General features: G+C 36.5%; 4 protein-coding genes and 1 long non-coding RNA gene across 5 annotated transcripts; 2 read left to right on the forward strand and 3 right to left on the reverse strand.

Annotated features, from left to right (window-relative positions):
* Window positions 1–533, reverse strand: LOC126784291 (uncharacterized). Its single transcript, XM_050509763.1, has 3 exons — window positions 356–533; window positions 254–260; window positions 1–169 (listed from the first exon to the last, which is right to left on the reverse strand). Exons 1-3 carry the CDS (start codon window positions 531–533, stop codon window positions 1–3), a joined length of 354 nt encoding a protein of 117 aa, XP_050365720.1.
* Window positions 534–2,722: 2,189 nt separating this feature from the next.
* On the reverse strand, window positions 2,723–3,085 carry LOC126784292 (uncharacterized). Its single transcript, XM_050509764.1, has one exon. It carries the CDS (start codon window positions 3,083–3,085, stop codon window positions 2,723–2,725), a length of 363 nt encoding a protein of 120 aa, XP_050365721.1.
* Window positions 3,086–5,030: 1,945 nt separating this feature from the next.
* LOC126784634 (uncharacterized) lies at window positions 5,031–8,689 on the forward strand. Its single transcript, XR_007670961.1, has 4 exons — window positions 5,031–5,334; window positions 5,452–5,594; window positions 6,313–6,415; window positions 8,040–8,689. It is a non-coding gene; the product is annotated as an uncharacterized LOC126784634 (long non-coding RNA).
* Window positions 8,690–12,249: 3,560 nt separating this feature from the next.
* LOC126784293 (uncharacterized) lies at window positions 12,250–13,195 on the forward strand. The gene is made up of 4 exons (XM_050509765.1): window positions 12,250–12,324; window positions 12,372–12,453; window positions 12,503–12,870; window positions 12,989–13,195. Exons 1-4 carry the CDS (start codon window positions 12,250–12,252, stop codon window positions 13,193–13,195), a joined length of 732 nt encoding a protein of 243 aa, XP_050365722.1.
* Window positions 13,196–18,031: 4,836 nt separating this feature from the next.
* On the reverse strand, window positions 18,032–20,401 carry LOC126784817 (gibberellin 20 oxidase 2-like). Its single transcript, XM_050510326.1, has 3 exons — window positions 19,863–20,401; window positions 19,130–19,451; window positions 18,032–18,518 (listed from the first exon to the last, which is right to left on the reverse strand). The coding sequence occupies exons 1-3, from the start codon at window positions 20,387–20,389 to the stop codon at window positions 18,198–18,200; spliced, it is 1,170 nt and encodes a 389-aa protein (XP_050366283.1). The 5' UTR covers window positions 20,390–20,401; the 3' UTR covers window positions 18,032–18,197.
* Window positions 20,402–20,682: the final 281 nt, after the last annotated feature.

A 20,682-nucleotide genomic window follows, 5' to 3' on the forward strand; every position in this document is an offset into this window, starting at 1 on the left:
TCAGTTGTTCCAATGCAGAAGTGGCACAGCGAAGAGCTTCATGAGTCTGTCCTTGCAATCGTAGCCATCTTTGTCACCGCTGGCAAAGTAGTAAGGCCTCCACTGGTTAAGCTCCACTTTGAAGCCCTCGTCGGCTCCCTGGTTTGGACCGGCCAATATCTTGGCCTTGCTGAAGTCACAGCTTATGTAGCTATAGAGGTTGGGCAGTAGGTACACGCTTTAGTCGCTGTTCTTCTCACTTGGGGGATCATACTTGAAAACTGCAGCATTTTAACAATCACAGGGTTAGCGATAATAAATGACATACATGATACATGCAAATGATGCAATGTACGTGCATTCAAATGGAACTTACCCAGTTCGTCGTTAATGTAGAAAGGGCTGTTCTGGAGGACCCATTCTGTGTAGTTGAAGCCGAAACGCCATCCTTCACTCCCTCCGACGACAATGGTTTTGGCCTCGCTCACTGCCAATAGAGAAGCAGCAGCTAGGAGGAGGATGAAGCCTTGTGTAGTGTAACTGATGGAAGCCATTTTCGTATCTTTAAGTAGTAGTATAGTTGTCCAGTTGTCCTTCAACTTCAACGTTCAATGTTCTAAGTTAAAATGTATAAACTGGAAGAGATAAGCGCTTATAGGGTTTATATAAGAAAAACAATCTGACTGTTGCGTCTATCAATTAAAATGGTTGGTGATGAAATGCGGAGTCTCTTTTGAAGCAAGTATTTCAAGATGTTCTTATTTCCAGATTCCAGATGGTGATCTTCTGCTCCGTTTTTCTCATTTGGTAATTACTGAACTGTCAAAATTCAGATAAGTGAGGTACAGTAAAATCTCTATAAATTAATAGGCTCAGAACTGATAAAATTTATTATTTTAGTGAGATATTTATATATCGATAAATTAATAATAAATTAATATATTAATTAATTAATAATTTATTAAAGTATGATAAATATTTTCTTTCACCTTTTCAAATAAAAAAAAGTTTTAATTTTTGTTCATACACCACATTGTTGGATTTATCACAGATACTGTTATCAAAATATTATGTTGTTCGATATATTGTATTATTTTATTTTATGATAATTAAATCAACAAAATTCTTTAATGAAATCCTTATAAATGTAAAATTTATCATATAAATTATGTCATTATTAATTTATATATTAATTTATATATTTGTTGGGATATATATGAATTCTTAAATTTCTATTATTTTAAAATTTTAATAAAATATTAATTTAATATGTTAGACCGAATCAAAATCGATAAAAATATTATTTTAGCGAGGTTAGCATTAGGGTATCCTAAGACTCAGTAATCAGGTAAAACGGAGGGCACAAAAGTAAAATGCATGGTTGACGAATGGTTTTGGTCATGGCGATTTGGGTTCCCATCCACTAAGAAAAGACCTTCTGGAGTGGCTATAATTACTGGCGCATTAAGGGTTCAAAAGGTCAGAGTAAGGCAACGGTCAGCCAACGTCATTTTTAATTTCTCAGTACGCAGGCTAGCTCGTAGTGCGCTTCAGAGAATTTGAAGAAGGAGAGGGACTCTCTGAGTGGCCGGAGAGGGAAGATCAACATTTGCTCAGTTGCTCTTTCCATCGCCAAGATTTCCAATATCCCATGACGAAGTTGGATAAAGGACCACTCCTAATTTCGGAATTTATTATTCTACAACATCTCATGTTTTATCCATCCGAGGCTAGGATCAATCTTTTTATTTGAGACAAATATCTTTTTTGCATATTAAGTTCTTTAATACATGGTTTCTCATACTCCTAAGATCTCTCCTCATTTGGGTTTGGCCAACTACAAGTTAGCCGCGCCTGAGATAATCTACACTAATGAATTACTTGATCCTTCTGTGACAATTTTTAGTGCCATTAGCCTTTGGGCAATGTCGCAATGTGATTCTATATTATTGACAACCCATCGCAAAATTGCATATATAGTAATGTTTCATGTCATCAGTACGTAGCTGGTAGCTTTGTGTATGGAATCAGCAGGTCAGGCCAGGTAAGGCCAGCTAGCTGGCACCCGGTAATTGTTATTAGCTGCCAATGTGATTACTGTAAATGCCAGAATATAATGTCATTGAATTGGTGGGAAAAAACAACTAGAAATTAAAAAATTCACCAAACCCCACTTGCCATTATAAACTTAACAATGTCGAGTACCTATCATTATCAGACAATGATGGGAATATATGATTTGATTTTGTTTCTGGTGCTGCTTCTGCAAAAGAATACAAGTGTAGTACTACTCATCACATGGTCCATACACACATTGCATTAATGCCACAGCAACTCACAAGTATAGGAATTGAATTGCAGATTGAAGATGGAACAAGAAGAAGTACACTCAAACCAGATAAAAAAACTACCGGTTCCACCTAGCTATTCTTTCACTTAATATAAGAGTTAATGGGAATGCCCTTTCCTTTTCAGTAGCTTAAACTGATCGAACATAACACCTGACTTTGTCAATGATCAAGCAAATGTAGTAATTAACTGACATTAACTTGAGTGCACAATACAGCTGAAGGTGTAATGAGCTTGTTAGAAAGTTCATAAAATCAAAGATCGAGTCTTGCGGATTCACAAGGACACCAGAATTACATCAAAAAACAAATGACAGAAGGGTTGTAATAGCCTACCATATCTAATCGAAAACACAGAAGCTAGCTAGCTCGATTGCTAGAAGTACTCCTGCAAGTTAAGTATTTGCAGAAGGTGCTGATGTTTGAGCTTCAGATTGCTCAGATGGTTGAGCTGGTGGTGTTGTTGTTGACACATTGGGTCTGGAAAGTGAGATACTGATCCTTCCATCAATGCAAGATGAGCATTTGGTCTCAGCCCAGCTCTCCATATCGAAATGGCCGTAGCCCATGATAGTCTTGCCGGAACAGAGCCGTCCGATTACAACAGCAACTACGGCGAGGATTACAACCATTACTAGCACACCGACCACTGCACCAATCGAGCCGTGGGGGGAGTAAGTGCTTGCTTCGCCGCCCTGTATTACAAATTCTTGTGGTGGCGGAGGTGGAGGAGGCTGCTCACCATATGACCTTGACATTTCTTCGAACACCAAAGAGACTAAAAATGTGTTCTTCTATCAGAGCAAAACTGGCCTTGAAATACACAGAGCAAATCTTTGGGTCACCTAGAATGTAATATAATCAATGCATGGCGCGGGTTTGTGCATTCTGATATTCTTGGAAAGGCTTCGGTCACTTCATGACCTGTGTGAGAGAGAGAGAAAGAAGGCCTATAGCTAGTGTTTATTCTCTCTCACACTATTTACTGTCGAGAGAGAGAGAGAGAGAGAGAGATTCGGTTGATTTGAAAATCTGAGAGAGAATCAGGAAGAGGCAAAAGGAGAGGGATGAGGGGGTTGTTTTGAGTATTTGTCTTTAGGTTTAAAGCGAGGGGAACCCTGGAGAAGGTAAAAAGACAAGAGGAAGAGTAAAAGGTGACCGGGAAAGTTGGAATCTTAAGTCTTTGGGAGTGTTTAACAGAGTCCAGGATAAGCACTTGTCGGAAAAACGTCCTCGAGCCTTTTCAGTGTTTCCGTAGACAGAAATCCGGCAAACAGTGAATCTCAACAATTTACTACCAGACCATTGTTGACAATTCTACAATTCCAAGTTGAGATTGAATGAGATGCCCTATGATATGATATCAATCCAAGAATAAGATGAATATATTGAGAAGGATGAGCCAATGCTCAACTTGGTACCTTGAAAATTCCAAACACAACAAGAATCCTCTGATTGAATCAGCTGCTGAGACATGGCTTGTCGTCATCATCAGTGATGAAGCTAATCAAGTTATAGGAGGAATAGGGTACAGCTATTATGGGCTAGATGATTGACCCTGACAATACCATATACATAATTCCTCATCCCCAGAATCTTACGAGTCATCTGAATCTACGGACTACGGTGCTCCCTCCTTACTATATAAATTATATAAGAATTCAGTATTGACTCATGAGTACTCCCGTTGAATTTAAATTGATTTAAGAGTACTCTTGTGATAGTAAATGCGGTGCCGCAATTATACGTTTCATTCCGCATATTATTACACCAATAATTAAAATTATTTTAAAATATTATTTTAAATAAAAAATAATTATATTTTTATTAATCAAATTATTCTAAATTATTACAAAAATATTTTTTTGTTCTTTTTACATTTCTACATTTTCATCACAATAATACTTCTGAAATACAATTTAAAAAAATTAAAATTTACAAAAATATGCTTGAAATATGTGTGAACGCGCGAAATATATATATATGCACAAAATATATTTTTTAAAAAAAATATATTTAAAAATATATATATATATATATATATTCACAACATATATTTATTTTAAAATTTCAGACGATGTAAGGTAACAACAACATTTATATTTAGATGAAACTTTTGGTAAGATTCTTTTGGTTTTTTTCTGAAATAGAATTGTAATACTCGAGATTTTTAATCACGTTTAACCGACACATTAGGATTAACTAATCGACATTAGCCGAGTAATGTAGTTTAATACGTCAATATTAAACTACATGTCGCCATGAGTGTTTCTGACGCTCAAATTTATTTTATTGACTTTACAAATATTTTCTTCATTTAAAAAAAATATGTTTTACTTTAATTTGTTTTCATGCGATTTTATTCGTGACCGTTGATTTTACGTGCGAGATTCTCGTCATTCGTCTTCATCGTTCGTTGACACTCTAGATCATTTCGAATTGGGTTTTAAAGAAGCCCAATCTCCTTCTCCAATTGTCCAAAACCCGGGCCCAAATTTTGGCCTTATTTCCCTTCAATTCATTCCTCTCTCTCTTCTCATTTCTCTCCCTCCGCTTGACAACTCAACAGAGAGTTCATCTCTCTCTTCTTCACCGAGACCGACACCGACCACCAACTCCTTCTTGGCCTCACACCGCTGTCGTTCGGCAAGAGAGCCCACATGCGTCATCACCATCAAATACCCTCTCTCTTCTCTACACAACCATATGCTTGGACCATCTCTGCAACCATGTTTTAGTGGAGATTGGAGTTGAACCAGTGGAGATCAGCCGGAGCTGCAACGCTGCCTTCAAGCTCCTACAAACCTCTTAGTCATCGATTTTGGGTAAACCCAATCATCTTCATTCAATTCATCTCTCAATTTATTCATTCGTTTCATCTCTCAATCACCTAATTCAATTTCTCTTTTCTGCATCAACATCACCACGTCGCCGCCATGCCTCACCGTCGGAAACTCTCTTCCAGGCGAGGCTTCTTAGCTTCTGTGACATGTTTGGATTGCTAGTGGTGAGCCCAACCATGTTCCCTCCTTTCCAATTTAATTTCTTTGTTAAATCTTTCAAAGCGGGTCTTAATTCCTAATTTTCCCTATCCCAATTTTCTGTTTCGATTTTGGTCATGGAGTGACCTGGCCGGCGAGCCGATCCTGTCTTCTGCATGACATGGTAGCCGCATGGAGACTCTGAGGTGCGCTTGGAATGCAGCAACTCGTTTTTCAAGGCAAAGAACTCAACCATCATCGATACAGCTTTCGGCAGTTCAACGAGGTAGAAACCCGCCTCCTCTTGCTCTGTTTAATCGGTTTGGTGCTTGTTGGAATTGTTGAGAAGTGCAAAATGTTGTTAGTACGTTGGTTTGTTCAGAGATGGAGTTTTTGCCATATTTTCATATCGAAATAGCAAGAGGGTTAAAATCCTTGGTTTTTACCATTTACAGTAACCTTTTCACTAATTTACTGTTCATGTGAAATTACTCTTTTACCCTTGGTAGAGACTTACCACTTCACTAATTTCTTGTACTGTTTTACAATTTAATCTAAGTTACATTTTTATTGTTTTACTAAATGGCTTTTACGCTTTTACTTTTTAACTAGAGGTAACTTAGTGAAAATATAATGTTGACTTGGCGACGAATATTAAACGATAATTCCGATTTTCGTCCGGTTCAGAAATCGAGAACTCTTGAATTTAGAAAATGTGTCGGTAATCAAATTAATTGTCGATATGGTTTTAAGTGTCTTTAATATCTTAAAGCATGCTTAGTATCATTCGACGACTAAAATTATATTGTTTTCGGGTTATCCCACAATTAATCGATAAAAGGTCAACCAAGGTCAACATAATCGACTCATGGTCAAACTAGGAAAGAGTTAGTCAACTAAAAGTCAAACTTTAACTTCCCTAGTCAAATTAGGAAAGAAGGTCGAGTCATTAATCTACGAGTCTCGAATTTGAGATTGACTCTTCTAATTTCGTTGGAATTCAGAAAAGGTGTTACAATTTACAAGAGATGTTCGATCCTTGGAGCAGCAGTAAGATTAGAGCGGGAACTTATGTTTTAGACTCGGGATTTATGCACGTCATTCCAGGTAAGGAAGCTAATCCTCTCATGTTGCTTTGGCCATAAATATGAAATTCATAGTGTAGGACTCAGAATTAAAATTATTATTGATGCATTAAATGCTTACAAAAATCCGAGACTAGACAACTTTTAAAATATGATTGTTTAGAATGTTATAAACTTGAGAGTAATGGGGTTATGGGATACCGGTCCAGGACCCCTCAGTGTCGAAACCGTAAAACCTTCGGAGGGGCAATGCCCTGTTACCATTCCAGCTTGCACGCTTTTCATTTATTTTAGGGTATTGTCTTAAATCGACAATCTCGCTCCCTTATTGTTTTTAACAATAAAGGCGGTTGGCCTCGACTTAAGAAGTGACTCGTTCGACTCCTAGTCGTTAGGTTCAGTAATGCATTTCCATTATATCTATTACAATCCTATGAAAAATTGGCCTACTGTTTTGGCATGATATTTGTAAAACATGCATTGTTTTATTAAATAATTTTACTGGCTGCCAAACAACTTACCCTCAACGTTTTCTAAAACTTATTTTTTATCCTTACCCGATTTTAGTTTTCGAACTCATGGGTGGGCTAGCCCCTACTGGGCAAACGAGGACGACGCTCACCCATACTATAGTGTTCATGCAAATTCTGATATTTATTATGGAGCTAGAAGCATCTTTAGGGAGTCATCATTCACTTATACCTTCATACTTATATTCTTCGCATTTGTATCTTATGTTTTTGAGTAAAGTTTCTCTGAGGTTGCTCAGAATATTCAGTCACCTTTGGACTTGTTATTTTTACATGGGTTGTTGTATATTGTTAAATTTGGGCCGGTGAGATTTCACCATCTTTCGTTTTTTGTTTGTAAACTCTTTAACTTGTAGAATTCGCAGAAATGTTTATAGTTGTTTGTTCCTCTTGCCATTGTTAAAAAAATTAGTTACATGTTTTTTATCATCTTAGTGAGTGTAATACTTGTATTATGCTTGCTAATCGTTAAATTATCTCAAATATACTGCTTGCATTCTTTTCGGGATGTGACAAATATTATTTTGTTACAGTATAATTAATTTATGGGGATATGTAAGGTAACAACTGTTATTTTTCTATAGTATACATATCTTAATTAATATAATATTTAATACAATTACGTCAATAGTAATCTTTTTAGTGAAAAATATGTCAAAATTCATGATTTTTTTATTTAATTAATTTACATTTATAATTAATTAATGGCTATAATTAATTAATACAACTACCATATAGGCACTATATATATATATATATATATATATATATCTCGTCCCCGCGCGCATATATATATATATATATATATATATCTATACATTTCAAGCATATTTTATATATATTATACTTTTTTATTACATTTTGAAAGTATTTTGAAAATACTTTTTTATTACATTTTGAAAGTATTTTGAAAAAAATAAATGATATAAAATTACAATTTTTTTATAATAATTTTGAGTCATTGAATTAATAAGAATACGATTGTATTTTCATTAAAAATGACATTTTGTGATTATTATAATTGGTGACATGACAAAGTGACGTGATATGTCACATGACATTGCGGCACTGAATTTAATGTTACATTATAACGCTAAAATATTTTCATTTTATTAGTTTCAGAGAAAATGATGGACAAGCTAGGAGCCCATGTGGTGTCTTGCCCAAGATATGGTCAGGTCATTAGACTTGTGACGGTACTAATTACGATTCAAACAAGGAACCAAATCCATTAGAGAGAAAAAGACATGTAGATTAGTGGGCTATATTGCACGGTATACTTTTGTTGCAGACCCAACTGAAAGAAGAGTAGATGGATTTGGAATTGTAGGTTAGGCCTGTGGGCTTCTTCTGGTTACCAATTAAAGACCACCATCGCGTTGACGGTCAAACAAATTAAACTAATCAGTTCGATCGAGACTAATGCAATCCTAGATTCAGTAGATTGCAATACTGTTAAGCAACAAATCTCTTGCCAACCCATTTTTTACCTTAATTCAAGTAAAGAACCATATTCTATTCGTTTTCATAGAGAGAAAGAGAGAAAGAGAGGTGTGGCCAACTAATATGAAGGAAGATGAGCACAATTAGGCATGTGATCGGTTATAAAATAATGATTTTTTCTTCTTCTCTAGAATCAGAAAAGAAAAATTGATCTGGATTTATCACAAATTTTTTTCAAAACCAAAAGGAACTGGAACTGGTAAATATTGGGTTTTTACTATTTCAAAAATTCATTGTAACATCAATTTACTTCCAAGCCATAAAACAATAACAAGGGGTCATCATTTGGCCCGCGGGTCTAAAAACCCATGGGCAGCCCGTATGCCTACAACCACGTGGGTAGCCCGGCCCGGTCAAAGCCCAGCCTTATGGGTATAAGGCCGGAAGACCTCGGATTCAAAGCCTCAGCCCGACCCGTTGGAGGCCACAAGGCCATAGTCTGGCCCGGTCTAAAAATGCCCGATCAAAAGTCCGCCTAATGGCCATTCATTTTTAAAATTAATAATTTTATATGTATTTATTTTGTTGTATATGTTAATTAGTTAAATTATTTTATTATAATTCTTCTTTTTTTTACTATATTTAGCTAAATAATTACCATATCCTATTTTTTCTTTATTTTTATTATAAAAAATATACATTACACATAGAATCATAGATATAATAGGCCCGGTCCGTAAAAGCTCGTAAGGCCCCGGCCCGTGCGCCTCGATTTTATTAGGTTGTCCGGCGCGGCCCGAAAAATTAAAAAAAATCGTCAAAGCCTGGTGGTAGTGGGCTCGGCCCATTGCCGACCCTTACAATAACCACATAATAAGCCAACTTCTAAATGTAAATACAAAACGTCAGCAAAATCTCTAATACAATTACCCAATGATCAACAATTACCCTAAATAATTATCTAAAAAAAGAACAAAGAGATAGAATGCAAACCTAGGACAATGTAAATTTGAACGAGTAATAGAATAATAGAGGAAGTGAGACAGATAAAATAAGGAAGTGAGGACGTAAGGCAAAACAAATAGGGTTTTTAGTTTATAAGTGGTTAGTGAGAGTGTAAGAGATAAAGAAAAGAAAGTGATGAGGGAGCGGCGACAAAAGACAATTTTTAAGGGTTTTTTCTTATATAGTTGTGAGAACACGGTTCTAACAATTCTAAATTATTTTCAAAATAAGAATCGTAGTGGAATCGAACCAGTTGTTTCGGTGCGGTTCCTCTAGAATTAGTTTTTTAAATCGAATCAAATCAATTATTTCAATGTGATTTTCAATGACTAAAATAGTTTGTGGGTCTAAAATCCCGGGCCTAAACACAACATCTGGCAAGTTAGGGCCCTAAATACAGAATACAATGACGCCCACCCGGCCCAACTCTGTACGCTACAGTCACCGCTCACCACCTTCAGCGCCAATAGTATAGAGTAAATTAATAAAAATATTGAAGGGTTATCCAGAAAATTCCTTGTCACTTGATGAACATATCGAAACAGAATATCTCCATCCAATATAAAAAACAAAGTATGAGTTGGTTTTTCTTTAGGTGCTCCAATTGCGTATATATATATATATATATATATATCTGTGGATAAGGCGTGAACACCAAGCCCACATGCCACAAAATTACGTGATGACGTAACCACTCGTACGTCATTGATCTATGGATGAACGGCGCTGATGGTAAACAGAAGCATGCAGTGTGAACAGTTGTGGACTGTAAATAAGAGAGCTGTGGTCCTCTCGCCATGTGCATTTTCGTCTCCATGCTTTGCCTGTCGCTTTCATCAGACGTTTAGAACTAGAGACTCGTCCACTATATAGTTGGACGAAGCACACAAAGCTAGCTTAGTCGTACTCACCAGGGAGTGGTACGTGCTTGAGTGGCCGGAGTAGTCTGAAGATGAGTGGAACTGGTGGTAACGACGGCGGGAACACGAGTGGTCAGCCCCAAGGTCCTAGTGGAAGAGGCCCTGTGCCACCAAGAGGAGCTGTTATTAAGACCATTCTTTTTGGTTCAGGTAGATAGCTAGCTAATTACCATTTTCCAGTGATCTAGCTAGCTTCTTCCTGGTTATTCTCATCGATCATGATCATGATGATGAAGCAATCGAGCTATCTTTAATCTCTACAAATCTATGGCATGGTGCTGCTTTTGTTGTTGTAGTTTTCTTGTGCAAATATATGTCTCTGATGATTGTCAGTCTTTTGTGTTTTACGTACGTAGTGTACTTGAATAAATCAACCCGGCCCCCATTGATTTTATGGTGAAGCTAGAGGGCATTAGGCATGATGGAATCGAATTGTCTAAGCTAGGGATGAGACGAGCTAGCTGAAGGGCTTGTACTGATTAACCTGATTTAATGTGGAAAATGATCTTGTAGAATAAATAAATCTTCATATGGTTTGCTTCTTTCTCTGCTTTCTGGCTCTTTCTAGCTAGTTGTACAATATTCCTTAATTCCACGAGTTCTAGTCTTTTAGGTCGGAACTTGATTGTTCATTTGTTCTTCAGAAATAACCATGACTCAGTTATTAAGTTTAACTTAATTTCCTAGCAATATCAGAGATTTTCGTGTTTACAACATTTGTAAAATGTTGAAAATTAAAATCTCTAATGGTTCTTTGATGACTCCATACTTTTTCTTTGCCCAGGTGCGCTTATCCTTATCCCTTAATAGATTTCATCTAATTTGGAATAATCCTATGATTCAATATCGGTTCAGTCGGATCTTGACATTTTTTCTGTTCTAGCAATCTAACATAGGAATTAGTTTGGTAAATCAAGTCTAAGGACTTGTTTGTCTTCAATATTTTCATCTTTTGCAAGGGATCTGAATTCTCAAACAGTCAAATGGAGAAAATTCAGAATCAGTATCACCAACGGCAAAAGTTGGGATATTTCGTATAGTATTGGACAAGTGATCGACTAGTGCAAGATAATGAGCTAGAATATTAAATACTTTTCATATTGGCCTACTTGGTACGTGGTCGCTTTTTACAATTTGGATTGTTTACCCAATCCTTTTTGTAAAGCAATTGGCGCAAGTGGAGTTCTTGTAGCAAAGGCCACTGTTTTTCGTTAGGGTTTTCATTCAGCCTTGTTTAATCAGTTTAAACATGTGGTAGTTGAAGGTGGTTCAAAACTTCTCATATATTGCCTACGCACGATGCATGTTCACTTTGTTCAGGACATCATCAACCTCTACAATTTCATCAATTTATTGTGTTTCTTCATATGTCATGAGAGGATAACTTTGTAGCATACCCCTGACTTTGCTGATTATGCTCATTTCCACCCTTCGCATTTGACATGGTTTAACTGCCTCACCGTTTCATCTGGATGAGTTGTGATAGAGCGTGTCTCGCGATATTGCATGTAAATATAAAGAATGTGATGTCACAAACTTACAATTATGTGCATACTCCATGTTCATTCTAGAAAGTGGAGACTGGACAGGCATTTAGATTAATTTGATTTGGTGTGATGATATCTTGCAACATGTTCAACCTAACCGTTGCCAGCGGATTTCATACCCGGCAACCAAATTCATGTGTGAAAAGAAAACGAGCAAAAGCAAAAGCCGCAAACACATACACTAAATTACACATTTCCCTTTATTATACGGAAAATTCTAATATATATTAATTATGTTATACATCTCATATTTAATCAATCGATATTGTTTTGTGAGTTAGATAAAAAATAATATATATTATTAATCGTCGGATGTATGATGTAAATGCTTATTTCACGTATAACCCAAATTTCTTTTACTCTCTTACTACAAATCCCACGATAGTAGCAATATTAAAACCCAGCGAAAACATGGGTTATTGCATCAGCAAATCCAATCCCAAATCCCAGTTCCAAGTGGCAGCAGACGATCAGTTCTGCAACAATGTACAAGGCAAACTGGTAATCTCAACCCAGCCTCCTAAACCTACCAGGCTACCACTCTAATTCCCTCTCATCATTCAAACAAAATCTCACAATTTCCTTCTTCCCCTTCACATTCCTCCTCTTCGGCTTCTTCCTTCTCTTACTGCACCAGCACCACCACCACTAACACTACTACTAACCCTCAGCTCATCGAGCTCAACCTTATCAAGTAGCGCTTCTTCGGTTTCGAGCAGTTCAAATATCGAGAGATCGTTCTCCAACGAGTTCTTGTGGTTTTGCTACAAAGGAAACCCGCATATATCTCGCATTGCTTTAATCAAGGAAGCACAAAAACCAGTTTCGGCAGCAACGTTGAGAAAACAGGAGCAGCCAAGCCCAATAAACAGAGGAAATGGGAATGCTAAAACGACGCCGCAGAAGAGAGTCCGCACAAGTACTTCACCAACTTTAAAGCGACAGAAGAGCTTCCGTAAAAAGCTGGAGATTCCCGTGATCTCTGCATGTCCTAGAAGCTTGAGGTCGCCGTCTCTAAGTAGAAGGTTCAATGTTTCAGAAAAAAAACAGAAGAGCAGTTACGGCAAACCCGCCAAAAACCTTTTCAAATATCAGACCGGCTAGCCCGAACAACAACCCAAGTGGATAAATGGCTCGGCCTTGTTTGAAGAGTCCAGCGAGAGATACGCAGACAAGGATTCACAGGATCAGTTCCAAAATCGATGAAGTTGCTGTAAGAGAAGCTCTGGCTCAAGACCATTATATGGAGTCTGTTCCTGAGGACATTGATAACCCTCTAATTTCTTTGGATTTTTTTTATTTTCTTGTAGAAAAGTTAACGTCGAGTGTAGTAGAGAATAGAAAAGGTTTCATTTAATTGCACACATTTGTTACCCTCGATCAATTGCATACATCTGGGCCTCTCCGGTATATTTGGTTGGTTTGATTTCTTGCTTTGTACTCAGTACTCTCAATGTCGTATCGTATCGCACGTATCATTCGTATCTAATATCGTTCTTCGATCAAATGTTTTGATGTTCAATCTCAGACTGGATCCCTCTTGGCCTCTCTGCGCTCTACACCTAGCTAAGGCCTTCATCCCCTTACTTGGGCCGAATGAGTGAATGATCTCTACACCTTCGCCTTTCATTTGTTGTGGAATGTGTGGAGTATTGCTGCATTAGGCTACCCATAAGATTCCATGTAGTACTGCACTCATGTGTTTTAACATTCAATTTTCAACTTTCAATTAGGTTGACATATCATTTTGGTCTCGACTTGTTCGCAGCAGAAAATGGAAGATTGTTCATTTCTTATTTTTACTAATTTCAATCTATTTTTTTTCTTACACTCATTACCTACACCCTATTATTTTATTTTAATTTCATCATTTTTTTGTATGAAAGACAAATGGACTATTTTCTTTTTTGCGAACCAAACGAGGGGCGTTATGTCATGCCTAAATGGCCTAGCTAATTTAAACACATAAGCTTTTATATCTTGATCCTTTGTCAATCCTCCCAAGTACGTGTCTCCCAAGTCCCATCTTAGTAATGTCTAATATTTTTTTTAAGGAAGGACTATAACAGTAGCCCTCACAATATTATCATTAATGGAAACCGCAGAATATAAGGGGGGACATAGAACCTGAATCACATATCATAGAAACATTCTGAAATAATATCAAGAGACACAATACAACTTATGCATTCTAACACGCACAAACTAGCAAATAGTGCAACATTAACAAATTTATTTGCTTTACAATTTTGGCGGCATACTGAAAAGATAATGCTTATGAATAACGATAAGATATTATGTATATCAACTTTCCCACTATGCTACCACCAGAACTTACCAGCGGCATTAAGTAATGTCTAATTAAGAATCGCAAAAGAAGAAGAAGAAGAAAGAAATAAAGAAAGTTTTAAACCTATAAATAAAGGGGTATTTCACTATAAACCCAATTTTTAGAATCTCTTTTAAGAGAAACTCACCTATATTTTTCTTCATTATTAACCAAATTATTGCCCTTCACTTAAATCTAAATTACAAAATGTTATTATTAAAAACTGATATAGATTAGTCAATGAACAAATTATGCTCTCATTTATTACCTTAATTATAGATTTCCATAATCCCTGAATAATTTCAGTTTTTCTTTTGCTCATCATAAATTTAGTAATAGAAATAATTGAACTTTCCTTAATTACATATCTAGAAATCAGAAGTTTTTTAAATTTTGAATCAATTAAATATATATCGAAATTACGTCATGGTGATATAAACTTTCCATTTTTTTGAATAATTTTAAATTTTAAATTTTATAGGTAGATATTGTTCATATTTCATCAATGCAACCTATGTTTAAAGTATATATATAAATTTCCCCCTATTTAGTAAGTTTTGTATTTAATTACAACCTAATGATTTGATATGTATCTATATAGATGTTTAAATTTATTCTAGGGACTTTTACATCAACCTGCTTTTAGGTACATTTTATTATTCCAAAAATCTCTTTTCGTGCGTTGAATGTGAAATTTATACTAACATGTTTCTATCTATTAGGTAATAGTATAGTGTAAAAAATGAAAAATTGAAACCTAGAACAAAGGTTTACCATACAAAAGTTCATGTAAAATGATACGAAAAGGAAATATTTGAGAAAACATATATACATACATATTGCATAGATAACATACCTTATTTATAGATTCAAAAATTTGAAACGAACAAATGATACAAATACACAACAAGCTTGAAAATCTCTCGTATGATCTATAATAATTGTAGTAATGTTTGTATTTTGAACCTTTGATATTAGCTATATAAAGAAGTTTTTCTCAAGGAAAATATGAAATCAAATCTTTCAGCAATTTAAAGTAATGAAGAATTAATGAAATGTTTGAATTAAACATGTACAATGAAATATTTTAAATAGATGCTAAGATTAAACAAATCAAAATAATCAAAAGGGTAGAATAGACTTGTATAAAAAAAATTTGGTGTAGATTGAAAAATTATTTGAGTGTGGGTTTAACTTCGAAAATGACTCAAATATTGAGTATATATCTTTAATTTTCTCAAATTAAAACAGGTAGGACATGCATAATTGCATATTGTTGCCGGGTGATGCGCCCCGCAAATTGGAATAGCCGTATAGGACGAAGTTTCGTTAGATACGCATGTCGGCAGTCGTCAGGAGGTGGAACTAGTTACTACGTTGATGAACTAATTCGATTTAGGAGAAACCTTAGAAAAATTGCCCCTCATCCCAAACCTACTTCATACAAATCATCCAGCCGGTCAAAATTGGATTGTGGGGTCTCTCATGTCTATCTTCTCTTCCATTTCATACCCATCCAGGAATCTGAAAACGACCCAAAGTTTTCTTCTATATGGATGGAACTACGTAGCTTGCTAGCTGGCTTCTCTTATTGGTCGGCTCAATCGAACTTTTATATATCTGTTGGCCCCAACAGTCTAACCTCAAAAGCCTAAGGTACTATATATTCTCATTGTGAGATCGAAGTTTTAATACATCCAAGAATATTATATATATATGGTATATAGAGTTTCTCAACGTCCGCACTGTGCAGATTTAACGATTCCGGCCGCACGTAACGACGACGCGGAAGGTGTCGACCGCATTCTTCCCCTCCCGGAGCTCCTGTATGTGCCGACCACAATCTCGAATTTTCAAGTTCAATTTGGGCACCGTCCGAAAATTTCAAGATTCCAGCCGCCGTGGACAGGCGCTACTACTCCGGTCGGCACATACATGAACGCCGGGAAGGGAGAATACGGCCGGTACCATCCGTACCGTCATTGCGCGTCACTAGTCACTAGAATTTCCGCACCATGCGGACGTCTGCATCTAAGAAAAAAAATATTTAAGTTATGGGAGTCATAAGTGATATGATCTAAGTATACTAGAACATGCGTACGTACTAAATCAAAATGGGTCAACACAGCGGCACACAGCTCCCCGGAGCTTAGGACGTAAAGACGCACTACAAAAAGTATGGACAAATGACACATATGTTTTCTGGTCTTTAGTGGTGTGGCCATGTAAAAAACACTCACACTTGTCATGCAAATGTGGCTAATTATTATTATAATAATTCAAAAACCACATTTGCATGAGAAGTGTGAGTTTTTTTTACATGGCCACAAAACATGTGTCATTTACCTATATTTTTTGTAGTGACGTCAACCGGTGTTTGTATGCAATCTAGGGTTTAGTGTCTATCCGACCGTCGTCGATTTGTTGGACTGCTGCGATAGATCGATCTCAATATATCATTTGTTATGCGAATTATTCCAATGATTAATTTTAAAAAGGAATTGGGGATGGATGGTTACTTATATATAGAAGAAGAAAGTTTTACCGAGTACATCGATGAACGATATACATATCTTTATTACTAGCTATAAAGCGAGTACTCCAAAACTTTATCAAATTGTGAACTAACAAATCTACTCATTTTATAATATTCTCCCCACATATAGTTAGACAGAAGGAAAATTACGTAAAAAAATATATATTTTTCACTAATGTGTTTTACTAAAATTATTTTTCGTAAAAATCATAATTATATAAATAGATTATCTTTTAAGAATGCACTTCAAATAAAATTATATAAATTCGTGCGATTAAAACACGTGTATCACAATTAAGATCTAAATAATTGCAGAATCATCTATACAATAATTAAACACAAATCATTTATGGATTGTATGCATATATATATGGTTTTGCAAAGGGAAGTAGCCCTAGGCCGATCTTCATCATTCTTGCATGCATGGAATAATTAGTAAGTGTTATTGGCATGAGAAAATCAACATCCAGAATTATTAATCAGCCCTAGACCGAGGGGCATGCCCATCTGAGATGGTTGGGAAGCAAAGGATTTCTCTTGTCCTAAGTTTAATTTGGCTGCAACCTAATCCCTGTCTGCAGCGCCTACTACTTATTGATCTGTAATCTCGACACGTCAATTTTTCCATTGTCGTATTACCCTGCATATCTCTGTACATAAATATATTGTGAATAAAACACGGGATATTAATGTCGTCCTTTTGCATTTTGGCTATCCATCAAATGTTTGTAACTCTGTACTACTCGATTCCCAGTTTCAGTAAATCTCTGTAGCATGATATATAGTTTTGGACTTTGCAGAAGGGGCTGCGACAACGAAGGTAATAGGATGTAGCTCAGAGTTTTATAAGTGTCATTTCGGGATATCGAATCGGGTTTAGAGTTCCCCATATAGATACATATATACTTCCATTAATCATTAGTATAGTACACACTACACAGTGAAAAGTCTTTGATCATGATCATCATACTGAGGCACAGTGAGGATACAAATTATTACTGTCAAGGAGCGAGGAAACATATAAAAAAAATCAAGGAGAACTAGCTTGCAGGTATATGAAAGACTGATCGAATATTGGAGACTATTAACTGATTCAGTACGTATCATGACATGATTAGTGTGTATCAACGATATGAAAGAGTTATTAGTTTGAGAAACTTCATGCATGGCAATTGATGTTGAGGATTTTGATCGGACTTGAGTACGTATTGCAAAAATTACTCTCACTCAGGCCCAATTATGATAAATAATTCAGCAATTAGCCAATAAAGATTTTGAACAATTATTAAACGTGAAAGCTTGATTTAACCGGCTGGACTACATAAACATTAATTTATGCGTAATTAATATGCGCAGACAAATATTATGACTGGTGTCCATATATATACATACGAATTTGAAATTTGGAGGCTTTTGAAAACCGGGAAGCTTTGTTCAACGGCAACACTTGAAGACAATCATGGCCGCCCCCATGAGAACCACTATCAATATTAGCTAGGCAATCTTTGTCAGTTCATCAGAGAATAGCTTGCAGCTGCTTTTAATTAACTGATTTGAATTTTCGGACTGAATGAACTTGAAGAATTGGTTGAGGGTAGACTCATCAGCCCTATAATGGTTCTGAGTGAATCCAAGCAACTCGGGCCAAGTGAAATCTGGGTATTTCCTTGTCCCTACTTGGGTAACGAGTTCCTCTGGAGGTTTCACCACTTTGTCATCTTCGGGGCACAAAAAGAATGCCAAAGATCTCCGTTCCTTGACGGCGTTCACGCTCGCGCGATGTAGGCAGCTCTTGTACAATCCATTCGATAGTGCCTGTACGTAGTGACATGTCCATACACATTAATTCGAATGCGAGCGAGCTCCATTACCAAATGGTTTATTGGTAAGTTCATAAGTTCATCAGATCAATCAAATGCTACATGCTTGTATTTATTAGTGACATTTATATATTTTATTAGTTTCACAATATTCAAATGACTTATGTAATTATTTATACTTTGAACATTTCATTCTGAATAATCTCCATTTATCGTTAACGCACATATTTTCTTCAATGGTTTTGAGAACTTACATTATTAGTTTCACAATATTGAAAGGACTTCTGTAATGCATGTGATGATTTGATTTGCTTGGTACGTACTCTTGAAAAGCTAGTTAACTAAGTAGTTTCTCAAACCATAGAGCTAGCATCGTTCAACATGCGAAAACCTTATCTCATCATACACAATCTGGGGTCGGCCACTATCAAGCTAGTGATCTGGTACCTATCTCTTACGTACGTACAATTTCTATGGGCATTTCTCTCGATTCAAATCTGTTGTTTGATTATGGTTGGAATTGGGATTATCATGTCTCTATGCGTTGTACGTACTAATCATCGAGTACGTTATTTAAAATCTAGCTAGCTAGGTTAAGATATGTACCGTGAAGGTGTCACCAATGTTGATGACTAGAGCACCTTGAATGGGTCTTACAGAATGCCATTTCTTGTTGACAAACACTTCAAGCCCCCCAACTTGGTCTTGGTGGAGAATGGTTAGTGATGTTGGATCACAATGAGGACCAGTCCCAAGAGAAAGCTTTGGTTCTTGACAAGTCGGATAGTAGTTGCATCTGATGATAGCATGAACATCCTCAAAGAATTCCCTGTAGTGCGACCGCTTCACTCCTAGGCTGATTGCCAGTAGCTCCATTATTGATAGAGCCAAACTCGTCATTGCTTCACAGTATTTTTGATACACCTTCCTGCAAATTTAATTGAATTTAGAAAACCATATATATTGCATGTACGTGCCTTTGAAAGTAAAGACGTTGTCTAACTATGTATAAGCTTTCTTATTGGTCAGATAACTAGCTATGTGTTATACATATACCTAAAACTAGCTGCACATACAAGTATACGATTATTTGAACACGTACACCACGTACATACATTTGTTAGACGATGGCAAAAGATGAAATGGAATAATTGTGACCATTGGGTTTTATCGACAATTAATTCATTTGAATGAAAGTCATAGAATGGACAACGTACATCAGCTTGACAACACAACTATATGCTATATATAGGAAAGGACTAACTATTGTGTTTCAGTGAGAAAAAAAAAGAAACCTAGTATAATGATTACTTGGATATATATAGACCATATTACTTACCCAGTCTGTTCAAAACCATTTCCTAATTTGGATTTAAAAAATTCCGCGACAACTTTCTCCGGACCATTCTCATGGAAGCCGAAAGACAGTGTCTCCTTCCAGGGAAGTCTGGTGGAGAATCGGTCGGCATGGGAGCCGGAATACCCCAAAGGGCTGCCGGGGACTCTCTTTACCCTCAGCTTCTCGCTAATGGGGAGGTGAAAGAACTTGTCGAAATGATTGTCAGCGAGTTTGATGAGGCTGGAGCCTACACCGTGGTTGGTGACTTGAAAAAAGCCGTGGCTCAAGCAAGAAGCCCTAATGAGCTTGGCAGTACTCTCAATTGCCACACTGTCACCCTTGAAGAAGCCCTTGAGATCAATCAGCTGTTCATTGAGCTCTTCGTGAGCCGCCACCAAGTCGGCTTCTGGCCAGATGAATCCACTGGGAATTTGGGTTTGCCGCTGCAGAAAGGAAGAGTCAATAGAACCTCGGCTGGTTTGTTGAACTTGGAGCTTAGACGGTGACGACAGAATAGTAGAGGCCATGGTACTGGTAGAGAGGGAGAGGGAGCGAGAGGAAGACTGTTGGGACTTGGGACAGTCAAGAAAAGAATCAAGGAGAAATTGGAATTTATTATCATTTTATACCCGAAACTTTATAGCAAGCGAGATAAGTGCAGCTTTTATAGCAAGAGGGGAATATTGAAAATCAGTTTAATTAGAAAAGCATAAGAAATGTGAAACCAACAACATGAAATCACCAACAACCTCTCTATTAATTAATTGATCCAAATGATCGAAACGCTAAAAAAAATTTACGTACGTAGGAAGATGACAAT

This window comes from Argentina anserina, chromosome 2 (assembly GCF_933775445.1).
Source record: "Argentina anserina chromosome 2, drPotAnse1.1, whole genome shotgun sequence".
Lineage (NCBI taxonomy): Eukaryota > Viridiplantae > Streptophyta > Magnoliopsida > Rosales > Rosaceae > Argentina > Argentina anserina.